The sequence below is a fragment of the Hyla sarda genome, chromosome 6 (genome assembly GCF_029499605.1).
Source record: "Hyla sarda isolate aHylSar1 chromosome 6, aHylSar1.hap1, whole genome shotgun sequence".
Lineage (NCBI taxonomy): Eukaryota > Metazoa > Chordata > Amphibia > Anura > Hylidae > Hyla > Hyla sarda.
In genome coordinates this window covers 257,907,492-257,926,072 of record NC_079194.1, presented here as the reverse complement: position 1 = coordinate 257,926,072, position 18,581 = coordinate 257,907,492, and the positions used below count along the sequence as shown (strand labels likewise).

Here is an 18,581-nt window from a genome sequence, read left to right as displayed (position 1 = left end):
TGCCGTACATTTTGTGTTAAATTGAGATGACATTATACTATTGTAGTAAACCTCAGGCGCATTTTACTCACAGACATCCCGGCAGTCATACTCATGAACTAGGCAGAGAGCGGCCATAATGTCTGTGAGTAAACAGCACATGTGCGCACAGTGGGGGAGATTTATCAAAACCTGTGCAGAGGAAGAGTGGTGCAGTTGCCCATAGCAACCAATCAGATTGCTTCTTTCATTTTCCACAGGCCTCTAAAGAGGCCTGTGGAAAATGAAAGAAGCAATCTGATTGGTTGCTACGGGCAACTGCACCACTCTTCCTCTGCACAGATTTTGATAAATCTCCATCAGTGTACGGGCACAGGCAGATCTGCAACATAAAATACGCTTTGGATCCGTTACGTGTGACCCTACCCATAGAAGTTATCCAGAAATAGTAAAGCAGCTAATTTCTTCCAAAAACAGCGCCACACCTGCCCACAGGTTGTGTGTGGCATTACAACTGGGCTCCATTCACTTCAATGGAACTGAGCTGTAATACCACACACAACCTGTACACAGGTGTGGCGCTAAGGAAAGCATCTGTTTTGCTAACCCCAGATAACCCCTTTGATATAATTCGTGCCCCCCTTCCCCTAGAGACAGCAGATAAATATCTAAGCAGCCGCGTTGTGTTTCCCGCCGGGGCCCCCGGTCACGTGACCCGGTCCAGGAGTGCGGTTTTGGCTCCAGGCCGCGCGCTGAGAGAAGAATCAATGAGGTCGCGCGGCGTCCATCAGCCGGGTACCGGCGGGCCGTGATTGGCTCAGCGTTGCCATGGAGATGCAGCGTTGCCGGCGTGTGACCAGGCTGCCCGGCCATCTTTTGTGTGTCGGATTGTGTGGAATCGCTGAGTGGAAGGGGAGCGGAGGAGCGGGTGAGTGATCCTAGGGGGAAGCCATGTTCCCTGCAGTGGGGAGAGAGCATGAAGCCGCGCACGGCTGGATGTAGGTGTGGACTGGGGCCGAGCAGAGCTGTGGTCAGGATGACAGGGAGAAGACACAAAGAAGGCGCGGAGCTGGCAGACTGGAGGGGCAGAGGAGGGGGATCGGGGCTGCACAATACCACAAGAAACTTAGGCGGATAGAACAAAGGAGGGCGGGGAGATACCTGGGATAGATGGGGGGTGGGCGCATGTATGCAGTGGGGGAGGGGAGGCCCCCAGAGGGTATAGTGCCAGTCACATGTCAGGCAGGCTTATGTCACCGCCCTGGGTACTGTCCATTGTTGTGGATGTAAAGGTGTGGACCCCGCTGTAGGAGGACATTGTTAGGTAAAAGTAGGTCAGAAGCTTCATATACAGCAGTGGTCTCCAGACTGCGAACTACAACTCCCAGCATGCCTTACCAGCCAACATCCTTCAGGGCATACTGGGAGTTGTAGTTTAACAACATCCAGAGGACCACAGTTTGGAGACCATTGATAGAGGAAATAGTACTCCCAGGGGGAACATGGCAACACTGCCTGGAAGGGGAAAGCTTGGAAATCTCTTCTGTGTGAGGAGTTATCCTGAGATGGGAAAAGCTGGTGATGGGAGGAGCTCCGACCCCTGGGATCCCCCCCCCCCGCACAGGGGGGGGTCAGAGGTCCCTGATGGCCAAGCATTCACTTGTATTGATCCTTATTCTCATAATTTTAAGGGGTCCCAGCGGTCGTACCACCACATCAGGTAGTCATCCCCTTCCTTTGGATTTAGGATAACTTTACATTTTTGTATAATCAATGTACATAACATTATGATGGATGTGACAGGGGCCTGACCGGGGACAACAGATGGATTTTGGATTGTGGGATTTAAAGACCCTCCTGACCTGTCTGTTTTTACACATACAGTACTTGTATTCCACAGGGAATAACCTTTGTGGAACATTTTCTCTTAGAAATCATCTAAAGTTACCCATACCTCTCCCCTTAAAGTTACCCATACCTCTCCCCTTTATAGTTACCCATACCTCTCCCCTTTATAGTTACCTATACCTCTCCCCTTTATAGTTACCCATACCTCTCCCCTTTATAGTTACCCATACCTCTCCCCTTTATAGTTACCCATACCGCTCCCCTTAAAGTTACCCATACCTCTCCCATTTATAGTTACCTATACCTCTCCCCTTTATAGTTACCCATACCTCTCCCCTTTATAGTTACCCATACCTCTCCCCTTTATAGTTACCTATACCTCTCCCCTTTATAGTTACCCATACCTCTCCCCTTTATAGTTACCCATACCTCTCCCCTTTATAGTTACCCATACCGCTCCCCTTAACGTTACCCATACCTCTCCCCTTTATAGTTACCCATACCTCTCCCCTTTATAGTTACCCATACCTCTCCCCTTTATAGTTACCTATACCTCTCCCCTTTATAGTTACCCATACCTCTCCCCTTTATAGTTACCCATACCTCTCCCCTTTATAGTTACCCATACCGCTCCCCTTAACGTTACCCATACCTCTCCCCTTTATAGTTACCCATACCGCTCCCCTTTATAGTTACCCATACCTCTCCCCTTAAAGTTACCCATACCTCTCCCCTTAAAGTTACCCATACCTCTCCCCTTAAAGTTACCCATACCTCTCCCCTTAAAGTTACCCATACCTCTCCCCTTAAAGTTACCCATACCTCTCCCCTTTATAGTTACCCATACCGCTCCCCTTTATAGTTACCCATACCTCTCCCCTTAAAGTTACCCATACCTCTCCCCTTAAAGTTACCCATACCTCTCCCCTTAAAGTTACCCATACCTCTCCCCTTAAAGTTACCCATACCTCTCCCCTTTATAGTTACCCATACCTCTCCCCTTAAAGTTACCCATACCTCTCCCCTTAAAGTTACCCATACCTCTCCCCTTTATAGTTACCCATACCTCTCCCCTTAAAGTTACCCATACCTCTCCCCTTAAAGTTACCCATACCTCTCCCCTTTATAGTTACCCATACCTCTCCCCTTTATAGTTACCCATACCTCTCCCCTTAAAGTTACCCATACCTCTCCCCTTTATAGTTACCCATACCTCTCCCCTTAAAGTTACCCATACCTCTCCCCTTAAAGTTACCCATACCTCTCCCCTTTATAGTTACCCATACCTCTCCCCTTAAAGTTACCCATACCTCTCCCCTTAAAGTTACCCATACCTCTCCCCTTTAAAGTTACCCATACCTCTCCCGTTTAAAGTTACCCATACCTCTCCCCTTAAAGTTACCCATACCTCTCCCCTTAAAATTACCTATACCTCTCCCCTTAAAGTTACCCATACCTCTCCCCTTTAAAGTTACCCATACCTCTCCCCTTTATAGTTACCCATACCTCTCCCCTTAAAGGGGTACTCCGCCCCTAGACATCTTATCCCCTATCCAAAGGATAGGGGATAAGATGTCAGATCGCCGGGGTCCCGCTGCTGCAGCACCCCGCTATCATTACTGCGCAGAGCGAGATCGCTCTGCACGTAATGACGGGCAATACAGGGGCCGGAGCATCGTTACATCATGGCTCAGCCCCTCGTGACGTCATGGGCGGACCCGTCAATACAAGTCTATGGGAGGGGGCGTGGCGGTCATCACGCCCCCTGCCATAGACTTGCATTAAGGGGACGGGCCGTGATGTCATGAGGGGCGGAGCCATGACGTCACGCTGCTCCGGCCCCTGTATCGCCCGTCATTACGCACAGAGCGAGCTCCCTCTGTGCAGTAATGATGGCGGGGTGCCGCAGCGGCGATCCCAGGGCTCCCCAGCAGCGGGACCGCGGCGATCTAACATCTTATCCCCTATCCTTTGGATAGGGGATAAGATGCCAGGGGCGGAGTACACCTTTAATGACTCTTTAAAGTAATTTTAAGGCTGTGTTCTCACAGTGGAAAATTAAAATACTGCAGTAAAATAGGTATAAAACGCGCCAGTATTTTTTCATCTAAGAATGTGTTCAATTAAAGTCCATGGAACTGTGACAGTCTTTTTTCATTGGCTTTAATGAAACACATTAGTAGGATTAAAAATACTGCTGCTTTTAATACCTAATTTACCGCTGTATTTTGCTTTGGATTTTACATTGTGTGAACTAGGGCTGGGCGGTATGACCAAATATGTGTATCGCTGTATTTTTGTAACTTATGGCTGTTCCACGGTATATAACGGTATTCCCTCCCCCTCCCCCAAAATTAATTATTAGCCCAGCGCTGCACTGTCCCCATCGGGGTACTACTCACGTCACCCGCAATCGCTGCCCTCCTCGTCCTCCTGTTTATTGCGGCCGCCGGCGCTGACACTCTATACTGAGCGGTATCCCTATACTGTATCCCTATGCCCGGGCTGCAAAAGGTAAACAAAATAAAACTAACGCATGTTCTGACATCGGCCTTACGCTGGGGACGGGAATGTCGGACAGCTGTCAGCCTATCACCGGCCGCAGCGATGTTCCGCCTCAGCCGGTGATAGGCTGAGCCCACTGTCATGTAAGGAGTCGGCTTCTTACATGACAGTGGGCTCAGCCTATCACCGGCCGAGGCAGAACATCGCTGCGGCTGGTGATAGGCTGACGGCTGTCCGACGTTCCATTCCCTGAGAAGCTGCTCCGGACCGACGGGAAAGGTGAGTTAAAGTTTATTTTTTTTACCTTTTGCAGCCCGGGCATAGGGATACAGTATAGAGCAGTGGTTTGCAATCTGCGGACCTCCAGATGTTGCAAAACTACAACTTCCAGCATGCCCGGACAGCCAACGGCTGTCCGGGCATGCTGGGAGTTGTAGTTTTGCAACATCTGGAGGTTGAAGACCACTGGTATAGAGTGTCAGCGCCGGCGGCCGCAACAAACAGGAGGACGAGAAGAGCAGCGCTTGCGGGTGACATATGGGAGTAATAGCGCTGGGCTGATAATTGGGGAGGGGGAGGTGCAGAACAGCGCTCGCGGGTCACATATGATTAGTTCCCCGATGGGGACAGCGCAGGGCTAGGCTGATAATTCATTCATTCCTGAGGGGGAGGGGCCAAACCTGTATTGCGGTATGGGAAAAATTAATATCGTGCAGCACAAAAATTTTGGTATTCGGTATGATCCGATATACCGCCCAGCCCTAGTGTGAACCCAGCTGTAAATTGTACTATATAAGGGTGCGTTTACACTTCCGCTGTGCTCCCTCCTGTTCAGGATCCAGGCAGCCCAAACAACAAAGCAAGATGGACCCTTTGCACAACAGACACCGCCGTATCCTATTGCCTTGAATAGGGGTAGAATTCACAGAAGGGGTATAACAATTTAAAACTTAACGTTTAATGTGCAGTGTAAAACCACAAGACCCCACTGACAATACAACAACAGATAAATGTCATATAAAACAATGACCCAGAGACCAAGAAAGCTCGTGTAGCAGTCCGAGCCCGTGTCAAGAATTGGCCAAAATAAAGAAGTCAGGGGATAGGGGTATGATGGAGATGTCCAGGGAGGGTAGGGATGGTAGCCCTAAAAAAACCCTAGCGGGGAGATGTAGTGCCGCTACCCCTGCTCTCTCAGGGAACTATTGGGGCACTCGTCCTTGAAAGGACGACCCCTGCTCCGTTCTACCCCTTTGTCAGCCCCTACACTTAAGAAAACAAAAAACCTGCCCAACGCGTTTCCCCCAAATTGATGGGTTCGTCAGGGGCCGACCACCACTGTGGTATCCGTGAGTCCATACCCAGGAGCAGGGCTCTGCCCTGGGTTTCTAGCACATCGCTTTCCCAGTCAATGTACTATATAATGATGGGTTATCTATGAACGGTGGATGTAATAGCGATGGACTGATTTTGTTTTGTGCACAATATTTTTTGTGATGCACTTTGTTGGCCGTGACTTCTAATCATTCTATATGGTTTATTTGTCTTGATTTCTATTGTATAAGATTGACTACATTGGGCCTTCTAGCCCCTGACGAACCCATCAACTTGGGGGAAACGCGTTGGGCAGGTTTTTTGTTTTCTTAAGTGTAGGGGCTGACAAAGGGGTAGAACGGAGCAGGGGTCGTCCTTTCAAGGACGAGTGCCCCCATAGTTCCCTGAGCGAGCAGGGGTAGCGGCACTACATCTCCCCGCTAGGGTTTTTTTAGGGCTACCATCCCTACCCTCCCTGGACATCTCCATCATACCCCTATCCCCTGACTTCTTTATTTTGGCCAATTCTTGACACGGGCTCGGACTGCTACACGAGCTTTCTTGGTCTCTGGGTCATTGTTTTATATGACATTTATCTGTTGTTGTATTGTCAGTGGGGTCTTGTGGTTTTACACTGCACATTAAACGTTAAGTTTTAAATTGTTATACCCTTTCTGTGAATTCTGATTTGACATTGGGTACCGCTATAATTTTTCTGTGAATCATCTTGAATAGGGGTAAATAAATAAAAAGACCAGCCAGGAGAGGTGACAGGTCCTTTTTAACCCCTAGGCAACACATTATGTACATTTACAACATGGTCGCCTGCTACTTGGTGCTCATTTCCTAGACAGTGAGGGACGGTTTCTGAGTAGTAGCCTCCACTAAGTGAATTATGGGCATCAGCGATTGTGCTGATGTTGGTAATTAACCTCTTAAATGCCATGACAGGAGCAGCCCCTGTCAGCAAGCCGATGTACCCCACCACATGTAGCTTCATGGGGCCAGTCTGTTACAATACCAGCCGGTGGCCTTCATGCTGGTTAGTCGGCGATCACCACTTAGAGTCTACATCAGGCAGGCTCTACAATCGGAGCACCAATCTCACGGAGCAATGCACTTGCATAGCATTGTTTAATATTAGCAATTTAATGATTGCTTATGAAAAAAATTAGAAAATGTAAAAAATTTTTAATTTTTTTTATTTATTAAAAAAGCCCTTCCCCTAATAAATATTGAAATCACATCTATTTTCCTGTCTTTCAAATAAAAAAAATGGTTTCTTTGCGTGCTAAATTGCATGTGAACAATAAAATGTCTTCCAAAAATGGAATAAAAAGTGATAAAAATGTCACACACTTACAAGTGGTACAGATAAAAACTACAGATCATGGTGAAAAACCAGCCCCATAGACAAAAAAAAATAAAAAATTATAAGGGTCAGAATAGAGTGATTTTAAGCATACTTATTTTGTTAAAAGTGCACCCCTTAAAACTTGCAATTTTTTTTTCCCAATTTCATAATATTTTTATGTGTATTTCTTCATACATTTTATAGTAAAATGAAAGTCATTGCAAAGTACAATTGACCTTGTGGAAAAGTAAGCCCTCATATGGCCCTGTGGATAGGCGAGGAGGAAGTAGAGATATAGGTTGAACTTGATGAATGTTTGTCTTTTCTCTACCTTATCAACTACACTGCTCAAAAAAATAAAGGAACACTAAGATAACACATCCAAGATCTGAATGAATGAACTAATCGTATGAAATACCGTATTTTCCGGCGTATAAGATGACCCCAACTTTTACAGTTAAAATATAGAGTTTGGGATATACTCGCCGTAGTAGGTATACTACTGTGGTACGGTACCTTACCATTGTTCCCCCACATTAGGTTGTCAGCATAGTTCCCCCCACATTAGGTTGTCAGCATAGTTCCCTCCACATTAGGTAGTCATCATAGTTCCCCCCATATTAGGTAGTCAGCATAGTTCCCCCACATTAGGTTGGCAGTATAGTTCCCCTACATTAGGTTGTTGTTCCCCCACATTAGGTAAGCAGTATAGTTTCCCCCACATGAGGGTGTAGTTCCCCCACATTAGGTTGGCAGTATAGTTCCCCCGAATTAGGTTGGCAGTATAGTTCCCCCCATTAGGTTGGCAGTATAGTTCCCCCACATTAGGTCGGCAGTATAGTTCCCCCACATTAGGTCGGTGGTATAGTTTCCCCCACATTAGGTTGTAGTTCCCCCACATTATGTAGGCAGTGGACCCCACAGACATACAGTCTTCAGCCATATACAGTGTATGGCTGGAGGCTGTATGTCTGTGTACTGCCCCACTTCAGTGCTCCATCCACCGCTCCTCTGGTCCGGGGTCACGATCTACTGCTATGGCCTATAGGCCATAGGAGTAGGTCCCGGGACCGGAGGAGTGGTGGTCGTTGCACCAAAGATGACTTGCCGGTAACTTACCTTGCCTGCGCGTCCTCACTGCTCCGCTCTGCTCTGCTGTTGCTTTGGGCGCACGCACGGGACGTCAGTGATGTCCCTGCGTTCATTACCTCACGTCGGCCCCTGTGTTTTTAAAGTTAACGCGGGGCCGCAGAAAGGTAACCGGGACATCCTTGTGTCACGAAAAGATCTTTCGGGACACAGGGATGTCCTGAATGTGACGGGGGAAGTTGATCTCGGCCGGGATGCCCGGGGTATGGATAATCCATACCCCCGGGCGTCCCGGCCGACTGCAGCACCCGGCATATAAGACGACCCCCGACTTTTCAAAACATTTTAGTGGGTTAAAAAGTCGTATTATACGCCGGAAAATACGTACTTTCATTTTTACATAGTTGAATGTGCTGACAACAAAATCACACAAAAATTATCAATGGAAATCAAATTTATCAACCCATGGAGGTCTGGATATGGAGTCACACTCAAAATCAAAGTGGAAAACCACACTACAGGCTGACCCAACTTTGATGTAATGTCCTTAAAACAAGTTAAAATGATTCTCAGTAGTGTGTGTGCCCTCCACATGCCCGTTTGACTTTCCTACAAAGCCTGGGCATGCTCCTGATGAGGTGGCTGATGGTCTCCTGAGGGATGTCCTTGCAGCCTGGACTAAAGCATCTGCCAACTCCTGGACAGTCTGTGGTGCAACAGTCAGGCAGTCAGGCTACCTCTGGCAAGCACATGAAGGGCTATGCGGCCCCCCCCCCCCCCAAAAGAAATGCCACCTCACCATTACTGACCCACTGCCAAACTGGTCATGCTGGAGGATGTTGCAGGCAGCAGAACGTTCTCCATGTCTGTTACATGTACTCAGTGTGAACCTGCTTTCATCCGTGAAGAGCACAGGGCACCAGTGGCGAATTTGCCAATCCTGGTGTTCTCTGGCAAATGCCAAGCGTCCTGCATGGTGTTGGGCTGTAAGCGCAACCCCCACCTGTGGATGTTGGACCCTTATACCACCCTCATGGAGTCTGTTTCTGACCGTTTGAGGGGACACATGCACATTTGGGGCCTGCTGGAGGTCATTTTGCAGGGCTCTGGCAGTGCTCCTCCTTGCACAGAGGTGGAGGTAGCGGTCTTGCTGCTGGGTTGTTACTCTACTACAGCCTCCTGATGTACTGGCCTGTCTCCTGGTAGCGCCTCCATGCTCCATGCTCTGGACGCTGATAGACACAGCAAACCTTCTTGCCACAGTGCCATCGTGTATGAGCTGCACTACCTGAGCCACTTGTGTGGGTTGTAGACTCCATCTCATGATACCACTAGAGTGAAAGCACCGCCAGCATTCAAAAGTGACCAAAACATAATCCAGGAAGAATAGGAACTGAGAAGGGGTCTGTGGTCACCACCTGCAGAACCACTCCTTTATTGGGGGTGTCTTGCTAATTGCTTGTTCTCTGTTCCATTTGCACAACAGCATGTGAAATGTAATTGACTTGGAGTTACATTAGGTTGTTTAAGTGTTCCCTTTATTTTTTTTGAGCAGTGTATGTAGCAAAATATAGTTATGTCTCGTAAAAGAGGAGAAGAGAAAATGAGGATGCAAAAATGAAAATTTTCCTCACAGCCACTTAAGGGGTTAAAGCAGTTTTCCAACCCCCTAAAAGTTTTACGAACAACAGATAATCATACGAAATTATAAGCTCCAGTGCCAGTACTTCTCTGGTCCTCCAATGGTCTTTGTTGACTGGGCTTTTTTTTTTATTGCAACTTCCTAATATGTCATCATTTTGCTAAGAAAATGCTTTTTTAATATTTTCCTAACAATATGATTGCATATTAGAAGGTGGCAATGACAAAGAGTGATTTTACTAAGAAGAAAATCATATTTAGTGTGTATAAGGGTCGTAAGCTTCAGGAGGCTATTAGTGATTGGCTACAGCAGTCACATGGCACATTGGCACCATAGTGCTGGAGACGGGTGCATGCGGACCAGTAGAAGAACAGGAAACAGTTGTCACAGAAGCAGCGGGAATTGGTTATTAACACTCCTTTTTATTATTTTTAATAAACAAACAGTAAAGCTTTTATTGTTTCTGCAGAAAATCAGAGAACAATTCAAACCATGCCCTTTCGGGCCGTAATAAAACATCAAACAGAAGAGGACACAGAACAGTAAAGACATCCCACCAAGTGGGCCATTACACACAGGCATGAAGTAGTTCTAATGATGAAACAGTATAGTGACACGGCAATACAAGGTAACATAAAGAAGACGAAGGCTACCCATAACTAAAAAAATCACCAGCACTTTATCAGTAGAGAGACATACAATGCTGTAGAGGAGGACAATGGGAGGACGACATCCAAGGGCCCCACAAAATATTAAAGTGGTCCACAGAATCATCCTGGATTGCAGTTAACTTCTCATTCATTAAGGGATCAAGTTAACCCTCTCAATAACTCGGGCCAAAACTAAGGCGGGCTTCTTCCATTGCACAGCTATATACATACAGATAACTAATAATATAATACTAATACTGTGCCAAGCATAATGTTCGATAAGGCATTCTGCTAGGCTTATGGCTTAAAAGACAAAAAAAGGAGGAACACGGCACTCACATATTTCACCTAGAATATGCGACACCTGATCCCACAGACCTGTCACCACTGGGCAACTGCACCAGACACGCATAGTCTAGAGGGAACCATATATACTCTATGAAGTACCTTAAGTGACGTCTCCACTAGGGAGACCTGCCAGCTACCCATAGCTGTGCAACAGTCCCGTATTGAGAGGGAGATAGATTTGTATGAAGGTCATCCTCCCATGCTTCCATTAATTTTCATTTCTTGTCCTTGGAATTCATTTGTGCATAAAGGTGTGAAATCAAGTCCAGTAAAGCAGGGCTATGCAATACAAAAGCTTCAAAGAAGGTCGGGGAGACCTCAAAACCCTTGGGGCCCTGGGAAGAGTAATAAGATATTATTTGGAGTGCTCTATAAGTCTCCCTTGTTGGCAGGGAGTGGCTAGTACGCAATAGATCCAGGGAGATCAGTTTCTTCCCCACTTATAAGTCTGAGAGTCTAGTAATTATAGTCTCCATCCATCAACTAAAAGACCAGGAAACCAGACCCGGTTTAAAGAGTGGATTAGAAAGGAAAGGGGGGGGGGGTTAATAGGAGATACCTATATTTAAAATGTAATTTAAAGTGGACCAGCCGCCAAAGGGACAGAGCATGGAGAATAATCTGGGCTGAGGAAGGTAATAGGGAAGCAGGAGGACCACATAAGAGCAGAATAAGGAAGAAGAGTCTCCTCCAGGCCCACCCACCTAGGGGCACCTTTGAGTTCATGGCTGCATAATAATATTTGAGAAAATGGGGAACTGAAAGATCACCCACGCTCTTGTGGTAGTGCGTAACAGTCCTATTAAGAGGGTGCTTATTGGTCAAGATGAAGGCGAAAACCTCTCTCCATAGAGACTGGAAATCCCTCTTGGGGACAGGGATGGGAAGAGAGTGGAATAAATATAATAAATGGGAAAGAACCACCATTTTGAAAGTGTGCATTCTCCCTAGCCAGGAGATATGTGGCAAGTCCCATTTCTTCAGGTCTTCCCTAATAGAGCTACATAAAGGCTGGTGATTTGCAGCGTGAATAGAAGAAAGATGGGTAGTAAGGTGCACACTAAGATATGAGAAGCCAGTAGAGGAGTCTCCAACACTCTTGTCCAACAATTGAGTTAAAGGGGTACTCCGCCCCTAGACATCTTATCCCCTATCCAAAGGATAGGGGATAAGATGTCAGATCGCCGTGGTCCCGCGAGTTCGCTCTGTGCGTAATGACGGGCGATATAGGGGACAGAGCAGCGTGAAGTCATGGCTCTACCCCTCGTGACATCACGGCCCGTCCCCTTAATGCAAGTCTTTGGCAGGGGGCATGATGACCGCCACGCCCCCTCCCATAGATATGTATTGAGGGGGGGCGTGTTGTGACATCATGAGGGGCAGAGCCGTGACGTAACGATACTCCAGCCCCTGTATTGCCTGTCATTACGTGCAGGGCGAACTCGCTCTGTGCAGTAATGATAGCGCGGTGCCGCAGCGGGGATCCCTGGGCTCCCCAGCAGCGGGACCGTGGCGATCTGACATCTTATACCTTATCCTTTGGATAGGGGATAAGATGTCTAGGGGCGGAGTACCCCTTTAAGTTAGGGAGAGACACTAGAGGACTGGTAAGGGTCAACAGCAGGTCATCTGCGAAACGGTCAACCTTATACTCAGAGGAGCCCACAGTGACCCAAACAATGTCCGCATGTGCCTGAATTTATTATTTTCCCTTTTCATTATTTTTACGAGTACTGTATCAGCTGTTTGTATAAAAATTGTAGTGTGTTTATTTGACTTTACACAAAGTGATGGGACAACCAGGCCTATGTATATTTCAACTACTGGATTAGGGCTGGTCAAGTTCCAAGAGTTGTTACTTACTATATTCTTTCCAAGAGATGTTTCTTACTATATTCTTTGTTGTAGGGCCATCAGTCAACAACGCTTGCATATTGATGGTGCTTTTATATTAATGACATGTCCTTAGGTTAGGCCATCATTATCAGATTAGTAAAGGTACAAATTCCGGCAGTCCTATTGGTCATCTGATGTGGCCATGGTAATCGGGAAAGCACTGTGGCCTTTATTACCAGATACAGCTCTGTACAAGTGGCCATGACTGAAACTGCAGCTCAGGCTTCTTCACTTGAATGGAACTATGCTGCAGTACAAGGCATAGCCACTACAACATGTATGGCACTGTGCCTGGCAATGAGACCGCAGTCTTGTTCCCTCAAATAACCTAATAGGGTTTTTACATTTGTAATTGTAGTCATCTGGGTGAAAGCATTCTATTTTTTTTTTTTTTAAGCTTAAAATATCTGTTATGTCATTTGAACCTGTTAGACGATGAGGGTGTGTGCACTCTATGGCTCTGTTCAGACTACTTTCAAGCCTTCCATTAGAGGTTTACATTGGGGAACTTCCCTATATTAGCCTCCAAAGTAAAGCTGTGATCTTAGGATATGTTGCCTACAGTTTTCCATGTAAAAAAAAAACACACAGAGCTTCCTATGGTTGTTGGCTCTGCTCCTCTATACAGTAAATACGCGTAAATGGGGCCTATGGCTATGTTCGGGATATGTGCCAGGAGCTTTCTTAGCGCATACGCTGAACATGTTGTGAACAGAGCCTAACCCCTACCGATCCCTAGAATGAAGGAATGTGCATGATCACCCATTACAGTGAAATCAGAAGAGGTGAATGTTGTGGACCCTTTATTAATACAAGCACATCTAACATGGCTCCGGAACATGCCAAAAGATGTCTAATATGACCTGTAACAGGGTAGTGTTCATAGAAATGTCCTCCATAGTACAAGAAGCATCTTACAGACATCAGCAAACAGATTCGTAGCCTTCTTTTTATATCATGCCATCCCAAGACATCTACGGCTTCTTTCACACTACAAAATCCTCTGTTTTTAAACATCTGTAGGAAGATCCGTGTGAAAATTAGCTGAAAACGGCAGTAACAAAATCCTATACGTCCGTTAGAAAATCCATTTATTGTGTATGGGATTTTCTAATATTCGTATGAATCCGTTATAGTCCGTTATAGATAACGGACGTTAGTTACGGAAGAAATAGTTCATGAGCTATTTCTTCCATAACTTATCTTCTGTAACAAACTAACATCTGTTATCGATAACGGACTATAACAGATTCATACGGATATTAGAAAATCCCATAGACTATAATGGGATTTTCTAACGGACGTATAGGGTTTTGTTACTGCCGTTTTCAGCTGATTTTCACACGGATCTTCCTACGGATGTTTAAAAACAGAGGATTTTGTAGTGTGAAAGAGGCCCAATTGCTTTGCCCTATTTATCCTGTACTGTCATGTATTATAGACCAGACTTACAGCTGAGCTCAAGTTCCCCAACATACCTTGCTTGGTCACTGTTGTACAAAGCTAGCTCTGCTTATTTGTATTCTGGACTATTACATTGGCTTATTGTTTTTTTTCTGAAGAGTTTTATTTGATTTAGGGAATTCCCAAAATGCAATGCAGCACATACATTTGTTTTGTATATCTCATGTCTGCACTTGGTGTATGCACTGGAAATGCTCCTAGGGGGAGATTTATCAAGTTGATTTTCCTTATATCTGGTGTATAAAGAGGAGAACGAGCTTAGATTTGTTTGTTTTTTTTGCACAGAATTTATCATTTATTTGCACTAGGGTTCTTTTTTTGCCCAGTCTGCCATAGTGTACCTCAAAGAGGCATCATTTCTAATTTGCTTATGTTTTAGTGAGATTTATCACCCCTTTGACAAGGCGCTGTTTATACACACCCAAAAGTAAAGGGGTGAATTTTCGGAGCAAGATTTATGAAGAAGCTTGAACATTTTTATAAATTTAGAAATTTTGGGCAAGAAATGTTGTGCTCAAGAACTGCTTAAAAATTTGCCAAAATAAAAATGCTATAAATGATAACTCAACCCTCCCCTTGCACATAGTGCATATTCAGAACTTATGAGTTGGCTCTTTTATATACAGTGACTCAACTGGTTTGCGCTTTTTGACTTTGTCTGATGGTGATGTATGCCACTGTAAGCTCACGCGAGAGGCTTTTGTTGGAGGTGTTTATTAGGGAATACTCCCCGCACAAGTGTATGACAGAAGGCTGAGATGTAATGTGAACAGAGCTGTCTGTCCTGAATGCTATATATATTATGTAAAAAGCTCATCAGACGTATATATACATCATATACAGTCATTTTGCAATTGTCAGTCTGCTAAATCTTGTTCCTTATTGTTCATCTGTATCCATAGGGATTTATGTATGTATCTTGTTCTTAGTGACATGACATGAAGTATGTGGAGCTCACATTTTGCACTTTTTTGAACTTTGCTTCATTACATGGCTATCCTTTATATAGACAAGCAGCTTAGCAGTCTGCTGTTTTTGAAGTGGTGCTACTTTGTTTGGTGCTTATGCTTTGGTGCATTTTATTATTTGTTTTTAGGGTTTTCATATGAATTTACTGTCATAGCTATTGGGAAAAAGTTCAGCCAAATAGTTGAGCATATCTCTGGTACCATAGGTTGCAAAACCTGAAGTGTTTAAGCACTTGCAATTGTTGAGAAATTGAGTTGAAATTATAAAACTGAATTAAAAGAATATAAAAAGGTCAATGTGCATACAGATAACCTATTTCCAGCTAGAACATTTTTGTCTTTTAACATTATGTATTTGTTTTCTTTGTTTCTGACTAAAAGGGGAGCAAAAGTATTGGTAGATACCTGAACAGAACCCCAAGCCATGGTGAAGATTTTTGTAGGTGGTGTATCACCATCTGCTTCCCCTGAAGAACTAAAGAAGCTCTTTGAGAGGTACGGCCAAGTAAATGAGTGTGATATCCTCAAAAATTATGCCTTTGTTCATATGGAACGCGAGCAAGATGCCCATCGTGCTATTGGTGAGCTGCATAAACAAGAATTTTATGGTTCCCATCTAACTGTGGAATATGCTACATCAAAGATACGTAATGCTACCAAAATATATGTGGGCAATGTGTCTAGCAGAGCGACGACCTCCCAAGTAAAAGAGCTGTTTGAAAAATTTGGCAAAGTGGTAGAGTGTGACATTGTGAAAAATTATGCCTTCGTGCACATGGCCAAAGAGAGGGAAGCCATGGATGCCATCTTGCACCTTAATGACACTCCACTAGAAGACCAGAAGATCTTCGTCACCCTGTCTAAGAGCAATAATGCTCCAAAGAACTCCAAGCTATCTTCTGCAACTGTGGTGGCAGCATCAACGGCACCTCCCCCACCTCCTCCTCCACCACCCCCCGCTTATTATTTCCATCGTGGACGCATACCACCCCCAGCTCCTTTTTCACCGTTTCCGCCTCGTTCATGGTATGAGAGGGAATACTATGAGAGGTATGCTTATGACTTCTATGACAGAAGTGGGCTTAGTGCTCGTGCTACATATGACAGAGCCCTCACTCCAGCAGCTGTGGTGGCTGCGGCGGCTGCAACTCTTCCCGCTACCCCTGTAGCAGCTGCTGCTCCTCCAGCACCACCATCCATTAATGCAGCCTTGGCTCCTGCAGCATACAGGGACAGAAGTCCTGTAGGGCGAAGAACAGCAGCAGCGGCAGCAGTCATGGCACAATATGCAGATCCGTATGGTGCATCTCAAGCCTACAGCCAGAGTTACAGCCAAGCCTATGCATCTGCATTCTCTCAGTATAGCTTGGGAGCAGCAGGTTACAGTCCCGCTGAGTACTACGAGAAATATGCTAACGGGTATGCAGGCCAGTACAGCCAAACTTACTAAGCCTCACCAATCCACCGTCACCTCTTTTCCCAGTCAGCTTCTTCCTTTACCCTCTACAGAGTTTGCAAAGGGAGATGAGAGAAGTACATAACAGTTACCTGACTATTGCGATATAGTCCTCTGTCTAATCACGAGAAAGGGATGCAGCTTATGGGAAAAAATGGTTATTAGGTATTAAAATTATAGCACGTTTCTCCAGAATAAGGACTTATCTTTAACAAATAATTATGAAAGGGTAGTGATATATATATATATATATATATATATATATATATAATGTGTGTATGTATACATAATGTTGTGTGTCTTTATATAACAAGCATAGAAAGGATTAGGCACCATGGCACATGGGAAATACTACATAGGTATTATATATGATTTACTAAGCTTGGTACTAACCTGGGCTAAATAACATATGTTAATTTGGGAAGAATTTTACTACATCTGGGCTAGACTACCTGAGATCCATATAAAGAGTATGCTGGTAGGCTGCTCATAAATAATAACTTAGCATAGACTATTTCAGATTGTACGAAGCTAAAATTAGCACATAATAAAATTTAGGCTTATTTTTATATAAGACGCTAGGAATGTACAAAAACATTTTGAACATCCATCCTGGATACAGCTAGGAGGCTTGCATATACAGAGAGTAAAGACAGATTAGTTTGCTAGTTCTGTGCAGATGACAGGAATGGAATGATATAATGCAATTTAGGCCTGGCTTTACAATGCATTTGGCCAAATGGCCAACACATAATATAAATATGTGATGTGAAAATGATGAGGTTTTTATTTATCCAGTTCATGGTATAAGCCTAGAAGTATTAAGTACAGTTGAGTGACTGTACAATAAGATTCGCAGAACCCAAGTCTAATGAATTGGCTGTTAATTCACTTAAATGGTCACTGTCATAAAAAAAAACAAAAAAAAAAATTTTGATATGTCTTAGAGATGTATTAAAAAAATCTTGATTGGTCAGAGTCTAATTCCTAGATAGAGTTTAGGAAAATGCCGCTAAGCATGTTCTCTCCTGGATCTAAACCATGTGACCGTGGGGACCATTTCTGTCATATATAGAACGGGGAGAGAAGCAGTCAAGTGCGCCCTTCTTTCCCCACTTGTTTTAGAGTTGGTCAAACCCTGACTGATCAAAAAAAAAATTTTTAAAGTATTTATTTAAGTTCAGCAATTTAATTAACAAACACCACCCACGGTGGAAAAAGATAGAACAGAACATATACAATAGACTCTTTAGGTCTCAGAGACTGGCTCCAGCACAGTGACAGAAATAAAGAGTATGCATAAAAGTGCGCCAATAAAACAGAAGGGCGCATCTGACACCCAACCAGAGGAAGCCCCACACGTCCAGACACACACACACACACTCAAGCGCACATTTCGGTAACCCCAACCCCCCCCCCTTTAGAAAACCTATTGGGATAGTCTAGCCAGGGGGTCTGCCGACAAACCCAGCGGAAGCCCCCTAGTCCATGCCTTGTCAAATTTCTTAGGGCGCTTACGACTCACATATAAAACCTGGTATAACGGGACATATTTATTAACCAAAATCAACCAACGAGACAGCGGGGAAGGGGAAGTGTCCTTCCTGGTCATTACTACCACTTTATGGGCACAGAACAGCAGGAAGCGAATCAGTAGGCATCTAGAAACCACCTCATTAATGACTTCCAGTAGGCATACCACAGGGGTGAGTAAGAAAGGGAAGTCTTGATTGTCAGCCAAAAACCCCATCGCCTCCCTGCAGAAGAGAGCAATGTCAGGACACTCCCACACAGCATGCAAAAAGGTACCAATTTGGGAAGAACAGCGGAAACACAGATCAGACGGAGAAACACCAATGCGTTTCAACTTAGCAGGGGTATAATACAATTTCAAAATATATCTAGATTGGATCCGCATACCTCTACTACTGACTACTGTTGAATAATAAGAGCCTTCAACTGACTTTCAGACAAATCCGGGATATCAGTCACCCATTTATGAAATGCTAGTGAGAAAGGGCTAGGCCCATGTGTCTGGAGGAGAGCATAGGCCTGAGTTAGGGGTTTA

General features: G+C 44.9%; 1 protein-coding gene across 2 annotated transcripts; it reads left to right on the top strand.

Annotated features, from left to right (window-relative positions):
• Window positions 1-665: 665 nt before the first annotated feature.
• LOC130276971 (RNA-binding protein 4B-like) lies at window positions 666-17,723 on the top strand. 2 transcript variants are annotated; one of them, XM_056527060.1, is made up of 3 exons: window positions 666-907; window positions 10,201-10,359; window positions 15,439-17,723. In XM_056527060.1, exon 3 carries the CDS (start codon window positions 15,482-15,484, stop codon window positions 16,505-16,507), a length of 1,026 nt encoding a protein of 341 aa, XP_056383035.1. In that variant the 5' UTR covers window positions 666-907; window positions 10,201-10,359; window positions 15,439-15,481; the 3' UTR covers window positions 16,508-17,723. The 2 variants fall into 2 exon arrangements, with proteins under 2 accessions (XP_056383035.1, XP_056383036.1); XM_056527061.1 differs by lacking the exon at window positions 10,201-10,359.
• Window positions 17,724-18,581: the final 858 nt, after the last annotated feature.

Bases quoted from the DNA above. Each gene is read 5' to 3' on its own strand.
- LOC130276971 (XM_056527061.1), top strand. From the start codon at position 15,482: ATGGTGAAGATTTTTGTAGGTGGTGTATCACCATCTGCTTCCCCTGAA.